At 38.8% G+C, this 17,700-nt stretch overlaps 1 protein-coding gene across 2 annotated transcripts in view; it reads left to right on the forward strand.

Moving 5' to 3' along the window:
- lrp1bb (low density lipoprotein receptor-related protein 1Bb) overlaps positions 1–17,700 on the forward strand; it is a 155,664-nt gene that overhangs the window by 104,649 nt on the left and 33,315 nt on the right. For both annotated transcript variants that reach the window (XM_077616629.1, XM_077616628.1), the window contains exons 40-55: positions 318–442; positions 538–909; positions 3,923–4,112; positions 4,975–5,179; positions 7,124–7,316; positions 8,084–8,209; positions 8,975–9,103; positions 9,211–9,330; positions 10,150–10,263; positions 10,482–10,631; positions 10,872–10,994; positions 13,396–13,515; positions 13,928–14,056; positions 14,975–15,097; positions 16,239–16,379; positions 16,596–16,783. In XM_077616629.1, coding sequence (XP_077472755.1) covers positions 318–442; positions 538–909; positions 3,923–4,112; positions 4,975–5,179; positions 7,124–7,316; positions 8,084–8,209; positions 8,975–9,103; positions 9,211–9,330; positions 10,150–10,263; positions 10,482–10,631; positions 10,872–10,994; positions 13,396–13,515; positions 13,928–14,056; positions 14,975–15,097; positions 16,239–16,379; positions 16,596–16,783 — 2,548 coding nt within the window. The remainder of the gene's footprint in view (positions 1–317; positions 443–537; positions 910–3,922; positions 4,113–4,974; positions 5,180–7,123; positions 7,317–8,083; positions 8,210–8,974; positions 9,104–9,210; positions 9,331–10,149; positions 10,264–10,481; positions 10,632–10,871; positions 10,995–13,395; positions 13,516–13,927; positions 14,057–14,974; positions 15,098–16,238; positions 16,380–16,595; positions 16,784–17,700) is intronic.

Here is a 17,700-nt window from a genome sequence, read left to right on the forward strand (position 1 = left end):
TTTTCGAGTTCACATCCCTGTTTTGTGTTGAATCCAGTTGCTTCCCAAGGTTAGTCTGAACCAGCAACAGCTTCGTGGCTCTTGAGAAAAAAAGTGGGATTTATTGTGCTCTTTTCCATAGCTATTCTTAAATCTATGTTCAAATGGTGGCAATATCAAGTTTTACTTTGGCACAATGATCTTTTTTTATCTATATGAGATCATCTTGATCCAGCAATGGAAGAAAAAAAATCAATGACAAAGCCACAATCAGCTCTCCAAATGTATCTTCACAGAAAGTCAAATCACTTTTTTTCACTCCCCCCGCCCCCTGCCAGGGCCTTTTCCAATGGTTCAATCCGGCGAGGCTTGAAGACTGACAGCAGTGAGGCGGTGACAATGAGAAGTGGCCTTGGGGTCAATTTGAAAGGGGTGACAGTCTTCACCCGTGGCAGAGAGAAAGGTAGATGGTTGTATTCCACTCCTGTATTGATTCCCAAAATGACCAGCCTATGATTGTTTTATAGCAGTCAAACTGGTTTGTGGTCTATCCCGTAGGTTCCAACCCGTGCGCCAGGAACAACGGCGGTTGTCTCCAGCTTTGCTTCCATGTAGGCAGTGGCCGTCGAACCTGCTCTTGCGCCCATGGCCGCTTATCAGAGAATGGCTTTTCCTGCGAGCGCTATGAAGGTTATCTCCTCTATTCTGAGAGGACGACACTCAAAAGCATCCACCTCTCAGACGAGAATGACTTGAACTCACCGCACCGGCCTTTTGAAAACCCTGCTCTTTTCAAGAATGCCATAGCCTTGGCTTTTGACTACAGCCAAAGTACAGTTGGAACCAATCGTATCTTTTTCAGCGACATTCACTTTGGAAATATCCAGATGATTAACGACGACTGGACGGGACACTCTATTATTGCGGAAAGTAAGTGCCATTCATATTATTTATTTATTTTTCCAACCCAAGATTTATATTTGCTTTATTTGATCTTAATCATGATGTGGTATAAAATCAGACCTCTCTATATGTTTAATGCTAAAATCTAGATATCTCATTTCTGTTAGTTGGTACGGTTCTAAACTGAGAAGATATAATAATTACTCTTTCAGTAATTGACTGGCAAGAATACAATACAACCATTAGCTGACTCAATGTATATAGTTATAATGTTACTTTAAATATAAAACATTTAAAGTCATTTTAATGTTACAGTTACAATCTATTGCATCAGTCTCCTCATAAAAGGTTTCTTTAGTCCGAGTCATTTCAGTACTGACAAGAACATGGCTAGAGTCAAAACAGCAAAAAAAAATAGCTTGAGCTCAGTCTAGATTCTCTGAAACTCTACAATTCTCCCCCTGGGAACAACGCTCAGCATTGTTCAAATCTACACGTAGAAACCCTTCACACACACACACACACACATGTACCCTTGCTATACGCACACACCTTCACATAGCAGAATGTTACGGATCCCTTCCCTTACACAACCCCAAAACAGCTGATGTCCACATTTTGGAAGCATCAAGTTACAAGTGCACACATCCTGATGATATATGCTATAAACGTATATACGCTGTTGGTAAGTTAATGACAAGCAACAGGTAAACAGTATACTATCTGGTATTAACATAATAGATAATATTGTTTATATTAGACTTAAACACATAATAATTAAATAACTGTATTGTTTATTTTAGATACTGTTTACGTAATGTAGTCTTGTTATCTATAATGTTAAATATCTCAATGTATACATGGCGTATACATTTTTAGCTTTTCTCACAATCACCAAAATGTCTGGGGACATTACTAGCTATGCCCACTTCAACCTTAGTGTAGGTTTGAAAAGACAAAAAAAATGCCTGGAAAGGCTGATTTGTGTATATACATTTATATACAAGGAAGCACTAAAAAGTATTTAAAATTTTATTTTGTAATAGTACAGTTAAGTGATTTCCCCTGAGGGAGTCACATAGAAAATTATGAGAAAAGTTTATGAGTAAAGAGGAAAATACTTTAAGTGGCGCCATTCAGTCCCCCCAGGACAAACTATTAGAGTCGCTAAAAGATTTTCTATCTTGGATATGTAAAGTCAAACAACAATTTTGTCTGTGGAACTTCTGCTTGCATCCCACCATTATTACAAGGTGCAGATGTTAATCATCCGTATTTCCCTAATTAATCTCCACATCCCCCAATAATTAATCCTTCAACCCAGTGACAATTTGTGGCAAACTCGGCCAGATGGCTTTTATTGCAAACTATTAATTCATCAGAAGCTGACTCAGGTTATGTCTTGGTGAAAATGTACAAACTTTCTAAGAACTGCCATGCTGTTATGCAAAAAAAGACCAGCTTTTCTCTCATTCAAGACCATTATTTGATCTTATGTGAATCCAGCAATCTAAGTTTAGGTTCTTCATTGTTGTCTGTCATCATTTGTTACTGTTGGAGACATATTAAGACGACTAATCCGTTGACATTTCTCATGTTGCTCATAATGAAAGCATTTCTGTTTCTCTTACAACAAACACATGCTTCACTGGAAGAAAAAAGTACAGTTAACATGCCTGGTGTCTCACTGTAGGTACATGTTAGCGTCGTTCAAAAAGACCAATTGCCGTGCAATATGACAGCTAAATCTGTGAATTTGTTGTCTCTACTTACAAGGTAAAAAATAATAATAATTTCATCACTGATTATAAATCTGCTGTTGACTACTTTTTCATAACTATAGCAAACATTAATAAACCCATGTGCAATGTCACTCTAATTTAGGTCAGTTCTCTATTTTGTACTGCAGGGTAAACGTTTCAGAAGCAAAGTTGTTGTTTTGCTCGGATTTTTGACAAGTACAAGGTTACTGCTTTTATTATTGTCGCTTTGTGATGCCACTTATTCTTCTTTTCATTGGAAACAGTTCTCTAGACTTTTGACCCACTTAAACGACAACAACTCTGCAAGACACCTTTGGGAATGAATAAGAAGCATATGAAACTCTCAAAATTGTTGTAAACTGGAATACAAAATGAGTGGGAGAATCACTCTAATTCCCACGTTGACCCGCCTTAGTTTTCTGTTGGGGTTTACATACATATGATCCAATTACAAGTTTCACTTGAGACACGTGTTATCCTCTGTTAAACCATGAAACAGATTGAAGACCAGGAATACTTAGTACTTTGCCTCATTTCACATTTCCGTGCACCCTGCTTGAAAATGTGTTTGATGGTCCATTTCAAAATAATTGCCCATTCAACACACAAAGACATGTTGTTACTTGTCAGCAATCACTAAGGAAAGTCATCCTAGCTCTAATGGAGTCAGCCATCTGTGGAAAAAAAAGTCGATATTTTTCAAATCAAATCTTGAGTTTGTCCATTCAGTGATTACCCCAAGCACAAAAGTGCTATTTTCGCACATCTGCGTCAAATATAGCTCGAGAACAGTTGCCGACTGGATTGACAGGTGAATGATTGAAGGATGAAAGGTAGTTGAACGTTCATGGTGGGCTGGGGGGGTGCTTTTTTAGTAGAGGAGGGGAAAAAAAGGAGCGGCAAGATAGGTGTAGACAGCCCCTGCGGATAATGAGGTGTTCTAAATCAGGTTTGGCATTTTAAACTATTTTGTTTTCTTTTGCTATGTCTATCATTTGGCATTTTTTATCCACAATAGTCACAACTGTACTGTGAATTTTTCTCATTAATGAACTATGTATTCCATACATCAATTTCTAAATATCTGAATTAATTTTAAATGATTCTCATGTATCAACAACATATCTACTTATAGACATAAACTTGAGTTGCATTAGTGTTGTTACTGCCTGGAACAATCTGTGTAATGAAACTGCCCTTTGTGGATCTTGATGCTGCAAGATGGAAGAGCCACGCAAAAGCTCAATCTTATTCCTATCCTTTGCCTGTTGTTTCAGGCATGGGTTCAGTAGAGGGTCTGGCTTACCACAGAGCCTGGGACATGCTGTATTGGACCAGCTCCACGACCTCCACAATCAGCAGGCAAACCATCGAGCAGAACGGAGCTGGTGTTGTTAGCCGTGAGGCGATAGTTACTCTTTCGGAGGAAGACCACCCACATGCCTTGGCCTTGGATGAGTGTCAAAAGTCAGTGGCGCTTCGTATGTCCAAATCAAATTTAACTGTGTTTCATGTGCTGCAGTCCTTAAGTAACATAAGAAGCCTGTCAGAAAAGTTGATTTGATAGTGGATGGATGTTTGCTGCCAACTTCCTGGAACAGGTGCCAGAAGGACAATCTTATCTTAAATCAAGTGATGTTTCATACATAAAACTCGTAAAACTAGTATATTATATCATATGTTAGGAGCAGTTTAAAACATTCAGCAACATCACCATGTCCACTAGACGTCTTTTTTTTGGTTGACAATTTACCTGTATTTTCTATTTTTAGACCCCACAGGATCTGGAAGCCTTGATGAGCTGTTATTTATCTTCTTAAATCTCTCTTAAAAAGCTACACTGTCCCTCTGGCAGAGCCAATAAAATACAGATATGAATCTTTTTTCCCTTCTTCTTACTCGACGCAGTTTTATTTGTTTGTATTTTTAGCGCTATCTCAAAACCAGTGATGCTTATCTGTATTGTTGAAAAGGAGTTGCATTTTTTTCTGCTTGAGGGTAAAAGGGGGAAGCGGATGATATGCCACATAGTTTCAAGAGGAAAAATGTTTATAGCATATTGACGCTGATTTTAAACGATATTTCTGAAAACAGCAGAACTCCCATGTGAAGCTTCTCTGAAAAATCAATATAATCTGTGCTTCCGCCTCAATTCTTTTTCAAAATTGATTAATTTGAGTTGTTTGGCAAATGTCTCTGAATTTTATAAACCAGTGAGGTGAAGTAATGTTATGCTTATTTTGGATTATATCTCTCATTGCTCAATTGCTTAGAACAACAGATGCCCACACTTAATAATACTTGCTTGGATTTTCCCTCTCTCTTTTAGCCTGATGTTTTGGACCAACTGGAACGAGCAGAGACCCAGCATTATGAGGGCCACTTTATCAGGCAAGAACATGCGGATTATCATCAACACTGATATCCTGACACCCAACGGACTGACAATTGATCACAAGGCAGAGAAGCTCTACTTTTCTGACAGAAGCCTTGGCAAGATTGAGAGGTGCGATTTCGATGGATCTGGCAGATATGTGAGTATTTATACAAATGTTACCATCATCTGTTTTAGAATTATGGATAGGGCATTATTCGTGGCATCATCGGCAATGCAAGGTTGTAATGGATTTATTGATAATCTGACCGCGGATGAAAGCAGCTGGAGGAATTTTGAAGTTTTGGGGGAAATATTGAATGCTTATTCAACCAAATGTCTCAGAGCATGTTGGATGGCACCTCATAGCACAGATAACCCCACAATCATAATGGGAGATCTACAAGATTATTTTATGGCAGAAAAACCAAGGACAAGGTATGCTGAAGAATAAATTGAAGGGAGAATGTCCCTGAGCATTAAAAAAAAGATGAACTAAAGACATTTTTTAAGTCAGTCAAAATATGTGAAAATGAAACTTTTCAGGTACGACATCAATAAAATTATCCACGATCTCTTTGGGGGCTGCCATTGTTTACATGTTTATATGTTTGTTTAGCTCACGACACAGGTTTACAGGACCACCGTTCGCACTCCTATCTGCTTCAGTTTTGGCAAGAAGGATTTGTGGTTATCTGCAAAGCACATGCATCATTTATTGGATACTCATATTTATGTCTGTTTTATTTGATCAAACATTGCAAAATCTAACATATGTTTGCAGCAGAATCTGAATTTCTAAAATCACGCATTTATCATTCGGTATGAAGCAAACCGAATGGGATTGATTTATGGGATGTTACATGTACAGTGGGATTTATGGCTTTCAAATTGAACCATTCCCTGGTCTGACTGCATAGCGTCCTAATTTGTGTGTGTCTTGGCCACGGATTAGCCATGTAGCTCAGCACTTTGGCCCATCTCAATTAGCAATCCATATGTTGACTGAGCAAGGTCAGCTGGAAAGCCTTTACCTTCGGCTCCTTACCTACCCCTCCTGGAGTCTTAATTCCCATAATGAAGGCTTTGCTTCGTGAATGCCCAAAGTGCATTCCAATTAAAATGTGTAAATTAAACCATAAGTGGCGGCTGGTCTTGATTTTACTCTAAACCCCTAAACTTCACGTTTTTTAAATTTATTTTTATTTTTTTAATAATCATAGTAAAACCTTTGATACTCCCCATGAACCCAAACATTACAGACACCATGTATGCATGTATACTTATTTCCAAAAATGGCAACCAATCATCAACAGATTTATGTGGCCGGTTCTTCTCGTGATCATTTAAACCAAAAAAGAAATTCCTAATGATTGCCACAACATTTTGGCCAATTGTGGGACAGGAAAAAACTTAAAGTAAAGGTAAATATGAATATGAAATATATGAACAATAGTACAAGCAACTAACCCTAACTAAGCCACACACACCATATGCCGGTGACATTCATCCTTCCCAAATAATTCCTGGCAGAATATTACCCCATCTGCCTTCCGATCGTTCCCTCTACGTCAGTGTCTCGCAGTCATTCAGTGGCCAGTTGTTGCATATGCGTGCTGGGCTTCTTTAATCAACACCTGTCCTAATCATCGCAGTATGGCACGGGGCTAATGTGACGCCGCTTACAAGCCTGTCCTGCTAATGGCAGCGACTACCGAGCTGCTGGAGGCTGTGATCCTCCCACACAAGCTTGTAGAGTCCCACAAGGAGGAAGCTGATGGATTCCTTTCTTCCTGCCAATGACAGTGCAATTCACCCCCCTGCAACATCTGGGTTCGGCACTTGGGCGGGGTGATGTGTTGATTAATGCAAGGAAACATTATGAACCACATTAATTACCTGGATTGAATTTCTGTTGTCGGATCCTCTGGCCAGATCATGAACAGATGTTAAAGCTTTGTTCGTGGTTGAAAGCAAATATGTTTACAACCGAATATGTTGTTGCCAGATCTGTCGTCTGCAATACAGCTATGGAATCAACTCGTAGGGACATTCTTGTTTCAAGTACAAAATGTCATTGATATGCATATTCAATTACTTCCAGGTCATTGTGAAGTCTGGCGAAGGAAACTTCTATGGATTGGCCATCTATGGGGATTTTATCTACTGGTCCGATTGGGCTCGCAGGTCTGTGCTGCGAGCCGACAAATATACGGGTGCTGACGTGAAGGTGCTTCGAGCAGACATACCCCATCAGCCCATGGGAATTATTGCTGTGGCCAGAGATACAAACAACTGTGAGTATTAACCCACCTTGGCATTTAGAGCATTTTAAATCAGTGATTTGCAGCCTCTGTGCTGTAAAATGTGCTATTGGAAGCTATCCAATATTCATGTGAATATTCATGTGAATCCACGTATTGCACATTTTCAATGTGTTATTTGCTTTTTATGCCATTGCTATGGATAGAAACTGTAAGATGTAATATACACCCCAGCCTAGGAATGGCTGGAAAAGATTGTTTGATGCCTGCAAGTTTGTGAATCTATTCATATCTCAAAATATTACTGTATAATAACAATGCGTGGTAGTTAGATAAACTACCGAGACATTAACGGGCATTTTTATTGACACGTATACTGCAAACAATCACATTAACATTTTACAACCCTTTTTATGTTTTATGCAGATTATTATGGACATTTATACGTGCAAATTGTTACTCATTTGTGATATCCCAAATGCAGCATTTAGGGAAAACATGATAACATATTTGAGTTTTGTTTCAGCAGTTACTCATGAATTGCACAGCAAAATCATCCCTCTCCGCATTCATTTTCATTGGCTATAAAGATTCAGTTTGGTACTTATTAGACTGAAAAACTGTTGCATTTCCCATAAAAGGAAGAATTATTATTTCTTGAATAACACACATTGTGTTTGAGTTGAAAAAGAAAGCCATGAGGTGTGTCTAGCAGTAAGGCGAGGAACTGATGACATTAAATGAGGAAGCATTTGTTGCCTCTGGATGCTCAATGCCACTTTGATGATTTTTTTGGGAAGGTGAGCTATCGCCGTGTCAACATATGAACGGGGGTTGCGGTGACCTCTGTCTTCTGACTGCCCAAGGAAGGGTCAATTGCACTTGCCGCGGGGAACGCATTCTACTGGATGACAACAGATGTGTGTGTAAGTGTGATTCAATTATGCAAAGGCTGCAAATGCCACCTGGAAAGTGTTTGCACTAGCGGATATTGATTTCAATGGTACTCATCATGGTCTAGTTATTTTGACGTGTTATTCATGCAAAGATTAACCTTGGTTTTGACAGAATGCGCTTTTGAAAAGCATTGCATTTATATTACATAATTTTACCTAGAATGCGAAAAATCTATGAGATTGCATTAAAGTATTGTAAAATAATGAACTATAAATTAAGAGGTATTTTATTCTTTTTCAGTCTTCTTTTACCACAACAATGACGTGGTATATTACAGACTCCTGTGACGTAATTAATATGAATATAAATGTAATATATGATGAAAATAAATACAGTAGGTTCACTGCAATAGAGGGAATGACTATATTCTACATTTCACTATTTATAAGCAATGGCTTAGTTATTTAAAATAAGATTAACCACTTTCCTATTTCCTGCCTTTCCTATTTCTGCATCCTCACCCTCTTGGTACTGTGACAACGAAATTTCCCGAATACGAGATGAATAAAGTTATCCAATATATGAATAAATTATTATTCTGTTGATAAAAAAAGAAAAAAAATTGCCCATACATGTTCTAAAACAAACTTCTATGGTCAAATTAATCATGCTAAAACAATATTAAAAACTATATCCTTAGGCTGTTTCATTGCATGGAGCTAATAAGGTTATTGCATAGTTTGTCACTCTACAACTGATTCAGTTATTGAACTTCTCTCCTTCACTTCTTCCAGCAAAAAAAACATCTTGCAGCATCCATGCGGAGTTTGAGTGTGGGAATGGAGAGTGCATTAGGTATGAGCTCACCTGCGACGGAATAGCACACTGTAAAGATAAATCTGATGAAAAGATGCTGTACTGCGGTAAGAAACACTGCTGTGGCTGAGGAGCAATTCACAAAAAAATCCCCAGCAAAGTTCCCACTATCGAATACTAAATAAAGCCTTTTTTATCGTCTTTCCATATTCAGACAACAGGAACTGCCGTAAGGGTTTCAAGCCCTGCTACAACCAACGCTGTGTGGCCAACAGCCACTTTTGTGACGGGATCGATGACTGTGGGGATAACTCTGATGAAGCGTTCTGCGCCAGTGAGTCAAAGACATTTCATCTCGCGTACAAACTGTCCCCACATGCCTCTGAGGGCAGGATCGGGCCACTCTTACACTAATATTATTCCAACACACAACAGCACATGCTGTGCTAAGCCTTACTCTTTCTAATGAATTTGGAGATTACACCGGATGCACAAAAGATGAGTCCCACCCTCGACGGACACCCTGAAAAGCTGCTTTTGATCAACTGCACAATCCTTTTGCCGACGGGTTGCTTTTGTTTAGTTGATTTTTAGAATTGTAAGTCGCAGTAGTATTGGGAAGACTTCCAACGAGTAGAATCCTTTTCTTTTTCTTATTCGCCGTAAAAGACCTTGAATCATTCAAAAGAGGAATAAAGCAGATTTCACTATATGAATAATAATATGCTTGGAACTCATCGTTCCAATATTAAATCAGCTATCAACAATGGTGACAGGAAAGCACAAAACATTATTGGGGGGTCCAAAACTGATGACTAAAGAAAAGATTTCAAAAATGTATCTGCTTTTTCACTTTGTTCTCTCAATGCTTTATGTGGTAGCCACAATGCTGCTTAATCGTAATCAGAAAAGTGAGTACACTTGAAAATTGATCTTAAATATCAAGTATACTTAGATAAGAAATTGTGACTTTTAAATATCCCTTGACACTTGATAACTAGGGTGTTACCATTTCATCACAATGACTTCACAGGCACGAAGCAGCTTGTAACGAATACATGTTTTATTTTTTCTTCTTACCCAGTATTTTTGTGTGCCGTGCTTGTAATGCCATCTCAGTTCTCCTTGTGAAATGCTAATTCTCTCCTCCCAGATGTCACTTGCAGCTCATCAGAATTACCCTGCAAGGATGGGAGCTGCGTACCCGGCACCGCCTGGTGTAACCAGGTCATTGACTGTGCCGACGCCTCGGATGAAAAAAGCTGCAGTGAGTCCTTAAGGCCGCGCTTTGCATGACAGTTAAAAAGGAAATGTAAAGTTAAGTTACCCCTGGCAATAGAACTGCACTTTAAGTTGGATTCAGCCTCTTGAATATGCGCATGTCACTCAGATCACAGAGAATAATGCCCTCGACACCAAAGCTTACCTCGCCCTTTTAATGTCGCGGTGAAAGACAGTTATTGTGGTCTCGTCTTTTGTATTCAGACCACACCGATTGCTCTCACTTTTACAAGCTGGGTGTGAAAGAGAAAGATTTCATCAGGTGCAACTCAACTTCACTGTGCATCCATTCCTCGTGGATCTGTGACGGTGCCAATGACTGTGGAGATTATGCTGATGAGGTCAACTGCCAGGGTGAGTTGCTCGAAGCAAAAATGCCACTCTGGTTGGCCTTCATTGGGTTATGACATTTCAAAGAGACTGAATTTTCAGACGTGATCACAGCATGACACAATATTTGGTGGTGGCTTTTGAATAGTGATGTTGACCTTAAAGAATTAAAGGTTTTCTCTAAGGAGAATTAGTCATATTGTCAATGTTCAAGTTTTGCCAGGGTCAGAAGTGACTTTTTTTGTTGTTGCTTTTTTGTGCAAGTTTCCCAAGGTCAGAAGTGTGAGGAAGGTCACTTTTCATGTCCCAGTGGAAACTGCATCTCCAGCGTGTGGCTTTGTGATGGCCAGAAAGACTGTGAAGATGGCGCAGATGAATTCCAGTGCGGTATGTTCACAAATGTCAACACTCAACAGAATAACGTTTTATCTTCTTATTAAAAAAACCCAACTCTTTTGTTTACATATTTTGTTCATTTAGCCAGATCCACACTCACAAAAAAAGCATCACAAAAGATCTGATGTGTGATGAGGAGACAGTGCAAGAGAGAAAGGCAGTGATTATTTATATTGCCATGAGGCAATTTTCCGACACTTTGTTTTGCTCTCTTGTATTAGAGAGTGCCCTTGTGACTGCTTTTTGAAAGTCAAATTTACATTCCACGCTGACAGGGAAGCTTTTCTCTGCCAATCATTGCAAACATCTCCCAAGTGTAACAGTTAATGAGCCATCTGCCATCTGGATAACAAGATACTTGCAATGTGAAGAACATCCTTGGTCTACAAAGTGTGTACACTTTACCTGTGATCAATTGATTGGAAATATTCTCCCAAAAAGATCTAGTTTTTACCTTCCATTTCACAGGTTCCATGAAAGTGTCAATTGTACAATGAAATTCCCAAAGGTTTGCAGGCTCTGTTCAGTTGAGCATGACTATTTAATTGGACAGCTTACATTACACCAATCCGCATACACATACACATACACAAGAGGGGAATCATTATGTACAATGTCTCCACATCTTTGGTACCAAAGGTTGGACTGTTTAAATCAAACAGCATGACCAAAGAGAATGGTTTTTTAACTTATACTTAAATCTACGAATGTTTGAAATTCCAAACATCAGTGTATATATTTTCCAGTGATTTTACTGCCTCATTGTGTGCAGCTCATTCTGAATAGCATTTGAGAACAAAAAGAAAATACTCCCAATAGGCTCTGCTAATTATCATATAAAAAAGAGCTTTCAGGAAAATGTCAACGACAACTTAAAATAGTTCCACAATAGCCCTGCTGCTTTGTGAATTTGTGAATCGGCATTTAAAAATAGGTAATGTCTAATAATGGTAAATTATCGCAGTGCAACAATATATCGGGACAAAGGCAGAGATTGTGGCTTTCATGGAGTTTGGTACTCTTCAGTGGTTTTTAGCATCAACAATCCCACATGAAACAACAAAAGGACACAATTTTGTAAATGTTGCACTGTTGTGTAATCTTGACTTCACTAAACTGTGCAAAAATGTCATTTGTCAATTGATACACTCATTAATAAACCAAATGGTGATTATGAACAATCGGTATATTTAATTAACCAATGGCAAACATTATTCAATCAAATGCAACACTATTCAGAATGCATTGACCCCATTTCAACAATTTGATGAAGACCCTGCAAACTTTGCCATTTTTTTTCCTATTCATGGAACACCTTTTTTTTCCCACTCCCTTCTCTTGGCACAGCAATACTTTTTTGTGGGTAGTCTGCGTGACACCTGTACAAAAAAAGTTAAGCGCTTAATTGTCTTTGAGTTATCTTATATAGTGAATAAATTAATGTTAGTGGGATCTTTTACTAATGAGCATTTCCATTTCCTCATTTTATACCTGCCTGGAACAAAGACAGGCCAAGCTCTATATTTGCCTCTATCAGAATAAAATTATGCTGCAGCTCTTTCTGAATAGCATTTCAGGACAAGTCCACAATACCTCCATTCTGCTATGTTAATTATCATATAAAAAGCTCCAGACACTGATAATCTGACTGCAAAGGCAAAGCGGTTTCAGGAAAATGTCATTGCAATTTCCAATAATTTCTAATTCCACCAAGGTCTATGATAAAATAATAATTTGCCACTTTGCGATGAACATTTTCCTGCTCTCTCCAATACCTTTCCATTTGAGACATAAAAGAATAGCTTTGATATATTTAACACGTGGCAAATCCACTATTTTATCATGCACTTGAAGTGTCTGAAGCGCAAATTTAGTTTCACATGCAGCAAGTCTGCATAATCATGGCTTCTAAGCGTAATCTTGTATCTTCACAGGTAAACCTGACAGCGAGGTAAACGCACAATAAACATGTGTTCCATACACCTCCCAGGCGGGATCCATATCCATAAATATTCGCCAAATCATTTGACCCACAACACACATCCCATCCTTTCTCATCAAAGCTGGCAAGTGAATGAACGCCACCAATGAACAACTCCCGGTGGAACACTAAGTAACTTAAAGATCCCAGCTAAGGCATATTTAAATGAATGAAAAATTATAAATTTACAGTTTTGAAGGGTGAGAGGATAGGGTAGGATAATTTCACTTTATGCATACTCTTATTGACAGTCATGTGATTTATCAAATATGGCAAGGCAATTTCAGACAAAAGTCCGGCCATTTGTTGTCTGGACCAAAATAAATAAAGAGGCTTAGGTCTTTGAAAAACGTATGCCAATTTATCACCTACTGCATATGCCATTGATTTATCCCTCCCTTGCCTCCTCAGACTCGTCATGCTTGTGGAACCAGTTTGCTTGCTCCAAGAATAAGTGCATTGCCAAACAATGGCTGTGCGACGGCGAGAATGACTGTGATGACGGCCTTGACGAGAGTGTGCAAACATGCGGTAAATGCCCTTTCCTACGCCGCTTCATCAGGAAAGGTCACGTAGGATGCAGTACATAATGTGTGATAGCTGCTTTTGTTCCTTGAGCGGAGCCCGTTAAAAAAAAAACTACAGAAATACTAAAGCAGAGAGAAGTGTTATGAGACTTCAGCCATCTTCGATGACTCAGACGGTCATAAATAGATGTTTAACAGAGGCACAGGAGGCATACATACTTTGGAAAATGAAGATGTGTATAAGTAATGAAAAGTAAACAATCTCACTTTCCAATGTTTACATCATTGTTGTAATGGATGGCCAGTTATCAGTTTTTGACCACTTTCCGATTTACGTTTCATGTCGCACTCTCGTCATGTGACGCCTGGACTACCAAATGGTCACAGCTTTTAAAATAGGCACTTTTTTTCCTCAGAATCGGTGACATGTGCCCCAGGGCTTTTCAGTTGTCCAGGATCGTATGCTTGTGTTCCAAAACGCTGGCTTTGTGATGGCGAGCGAGACTGCCCTGACGGGAGTGATGAGCTTTCTGCAGCTGGCTGTGGTAAGGGCTCCCTGTTTCCTCTAAATTATGACTGCAACGTTTTATCTAATCCGGTCTTTAAAAGACAATTTGGCCAATAAAATACATAAAAGATCCGAAATACATGCATTTGGTGTTGTTTCTTCAAATATCACAGCGGATTTCCGAAAGTCAAAATTCAGTTCCAGATTGCATAATGTAGCTTTTATAAATTGTTTTTTTTGTGTGGAGATTTGCGTGTGTTGCTGTGATATAGAAATCCATTTACATCTCATGTTTCTAACAAATGTATCATTTGGCAGTATACAATATGCATTTTCTAGGCATAAAAAGCCAGACTGAAGAGTAATCGTATTAGCACATATAAAAGATATAGCATGGCAGGAAACTACAATATGGAGGCGATTATTGGCATCCTGCATTGCTTTGCTTGCTGAGCAAATCATCAACTGCATAGTCATAATCTCCAATTGACTAAATGAAAGCTTTGCGAGGGCTCCGCCATATGCTTTTCTTTATCTTCCTCTTGATCTTCATGTAGACAGCCCATTTTTGGGAACTTTTACTAAGCGGTGAATAGTAATTTCTTACCCACTTGGGATGCACATTTTGTTCTTTGGGTTTTAATCCATTGAGAAGCAACAATAAAGAAACCACCCAACAGCCGTTAAAAATTTAATGTTTTGCTGATTTGCCCATGTTTTATCTTGCTGTGAATCTTCATTCAGCACCCCCACAAAAATCCCAAATGGAAAGTGTGTATAGATCATCTACATGTTGGTCATCTCAGTAGTACAGTACATTAATAAGGCTTTTGAACCTTAACTACTTTATGATGAAAAGCGTCCCAATCAATCACCATGATGGTGAAAACCACTAGTTTATGATTCTGTTTACAACATTGACTCTTTCCATGTTCACATGTTTTTTTTTATTTAGCACCCAACAACACGTGTGATGATAGCTCCTTTCACTGTCACAACAAAGCCTGCATCCCTCAGCGATTCGTGTGTGACCATGACGACGACTGCGGAGACGGATCGGACGAGTCCGTGGAATGTGGCAAGTCCACGCATTTAGTGCCCTTTTCTCCTCTTAATATTCATCTGCCGTTTATGATGAGCTCATTTGCATGCTCTCTACATGTTCTCTTTCATTACAATTTTTAATAGGATAGTCTAATGACAGCTTGAGGCTGGAAATGACTGTACAAAAAAATGAGCAAAATTAAGCGAGTATGACTCCTCGCGTTTGGTACAAGTAGCAAACACTTGTTTGAAACAATCGTTATAATTGATTAGATTCACATTGAGAAATATTGCTAATTAAATGAAATGCATGTCGACACAATATAATGTGGCATATTTTCTTAACATTTTGAATTATGTTTATTTATGGATTTAGTGCCCACAGATTTTAAAATATCCACCTCTCTTAAAAAAAGATATTTTAATCACTAAAGGAGGATTGTTTGATGTAGCTTTGATTTATGAATTGATGAAACATTTTTTTAATAAACTGTTGTTAAAACAGTGATTTATTGGATGTAAAGTTTTCTAAATTTACTTAAGTTTTTTAAGTCATTAAAAATGTCATTAAATGTAAAATTACAATCTGATGTGTTTCAATATTTCTTTTCATTTTGTGACGGCAGTCAATTCAGTAAAAATGCACTCAAACACTTATCTCTTGCATATAATAACTATTGTATATAATAACACTGGAATCTAGTGCTTTATAGGCTGCCCAAAAACATTTATGGAGCTGACAACTTTAAACAACTGTCTGAAATGCAGCCATAATAATCCTTCTCCAAATCTTTGTCTGCTGCTAATGCGCCCTGATTCACATTATTCCATATCGCTGCTGTTTTAAAGTCTCCAAGATCTTAATCCATCAGTCAATCAAGAACTCATCAGCGGATGTCTATATATTTTTTTCTATTTTTTTAACACACTTAGTTATCATCCATGGAGGATAAAAAAAAAAGTAACAAGACCAAGGCAGAAAATGAAACCATTTCCAATTGCAATCAGTAACGTACAATGAACTGAAAGGGTTTTCATCCCACCACTGAATAATTACCCCTCTTCCTAATTCAGCTTTACTTTTTACAGCTGAAATATGTTGCCTGTTTAACTGACATGTCATTGTATGGTCACGATTCAAATTAAAGAAGATCTATCTGTCTGTATTTCTCCAGTCTACCGGTCATGTGGACCAGGAGAGTTTCGCTGTGGGGATGGTCGCTGCCTTCTCAGCGCACAGTGGGAGTGCGATAGCTACACAGACTGTCCCGACCACTCAGATGAACTGCCACTGAACCTCAAATGTCTGGCCGCAGGTAAGACTGCTGTTTGACTCTCAGCGGGGACCTTTTTAACCGAGTTTCCATCAGCACAGCGTGCACCTGGAAAAGTGTTGAGGTCACACCATAGAAACAAGAGACGCGAGAACCAAATAGTGTCTAGTACAGGAATAAAACAGTCAAGGTCCTGCATCAAGACAAAAACACCTCTGACACATTTTGGAGAAGTCTCGTTTTCATTTTTTTTTTCAGGAAGTTTGTGCAATGGCTCCTTCTTCATGTGTTCCAACGGACGCTGTATTTCTGAGGGAAATCTCTGTGATGGGAAAGACGACTGCGGCGACCAGTCGGATGAGAGAAACTGCAATGTCAACGAGTGCTTGAATCGCCGTGTTAGCAGATGCACACAGGACTGCCAGGATCTACCTGTTGGATACAAGGTAAAAGTACTCTTTACAAACACATTTTTGCAATTTATTTAATATTAATGTCAGGCAAAAAAATGTTATGCTTTTCAGTTTCTTATCTGTCTATCTTTGTGAGCTGATCCACATTAACCATTCAAAGATTGGAAATAAAACGGAAAATGATCATAGTAAAATAGTACAGTAGGACCCTCAAGGGGGTTTAAATATAATGTTGATGCAACACAATAGGGCACAGCAATGCAATGAAATTAGTCCGTTGTTGCTTTTGTATACGTTGCCTGAACCGTTTACTTAATTGTGCAAATAGTGTTTAGACCGAGAAAAAAATCCGGTTTCGTCCATTGACTACCGTGATGAATGGCTTCAAAGCAGCATGGTATTGATGCACTTAGCAGTTCTTTTGTTGCACAGTGAAAGGGTTGAATGCTTCACAGTCAGTACTCACGCTTTGTCAGTTGTATTGGAGTATTCAGAACCGTTGAACTGTTTTCTGATATAGCATCCAGTTCAAATTTTACTCAAGCTAATCCAGGGGGATCATATTCATAATGTACATCGTGGAGATGAATGTGTCATGGCTGATACTAAATCCGTCCTGAGCTGGCCCATTATCGTGCAGATAAAACCGGGAGGGGCATGCATACATTGACTTTTGGAATAACCTTGAATCTTGCAAGGATGCTTTAATGATATGCCAACAACTCAACTACTCGCAGCCTGTTCCTGGTGTGTAATGTCACGGTTGAATCCAGGTCAAGGCCATATCCATTGGATCCCCGGCCATCATTGTTGTCTGACTGTGAATGTTTATGCCTTCATCCCTGGATTTGCCTGCCCAAGATGTGTATGGCCATGTCGGAAAAGAAGCTGAAAGCGCAATAAATTTCTGCTTTCCTGTGGTGATAGGGTCAGAGCTGGATCTGGGAGTG

This window comes from Stigmatopora argus, chromosome 13 (genome assembly GCF_051989625.1).
Source record: "Stigmatopora argus isolate UIUO_Sarg chromosome 13, RoL_Sarg_1.0, whole genome shotgun sequence".
In the NCBI taxonomy this organism is placed as follows: Eukaryota; Metazoa; Chordata; class Actinopteri; order Syngnathiformes; family Syngnathidae; genus Stigmatopora; species Stigmatopora argus.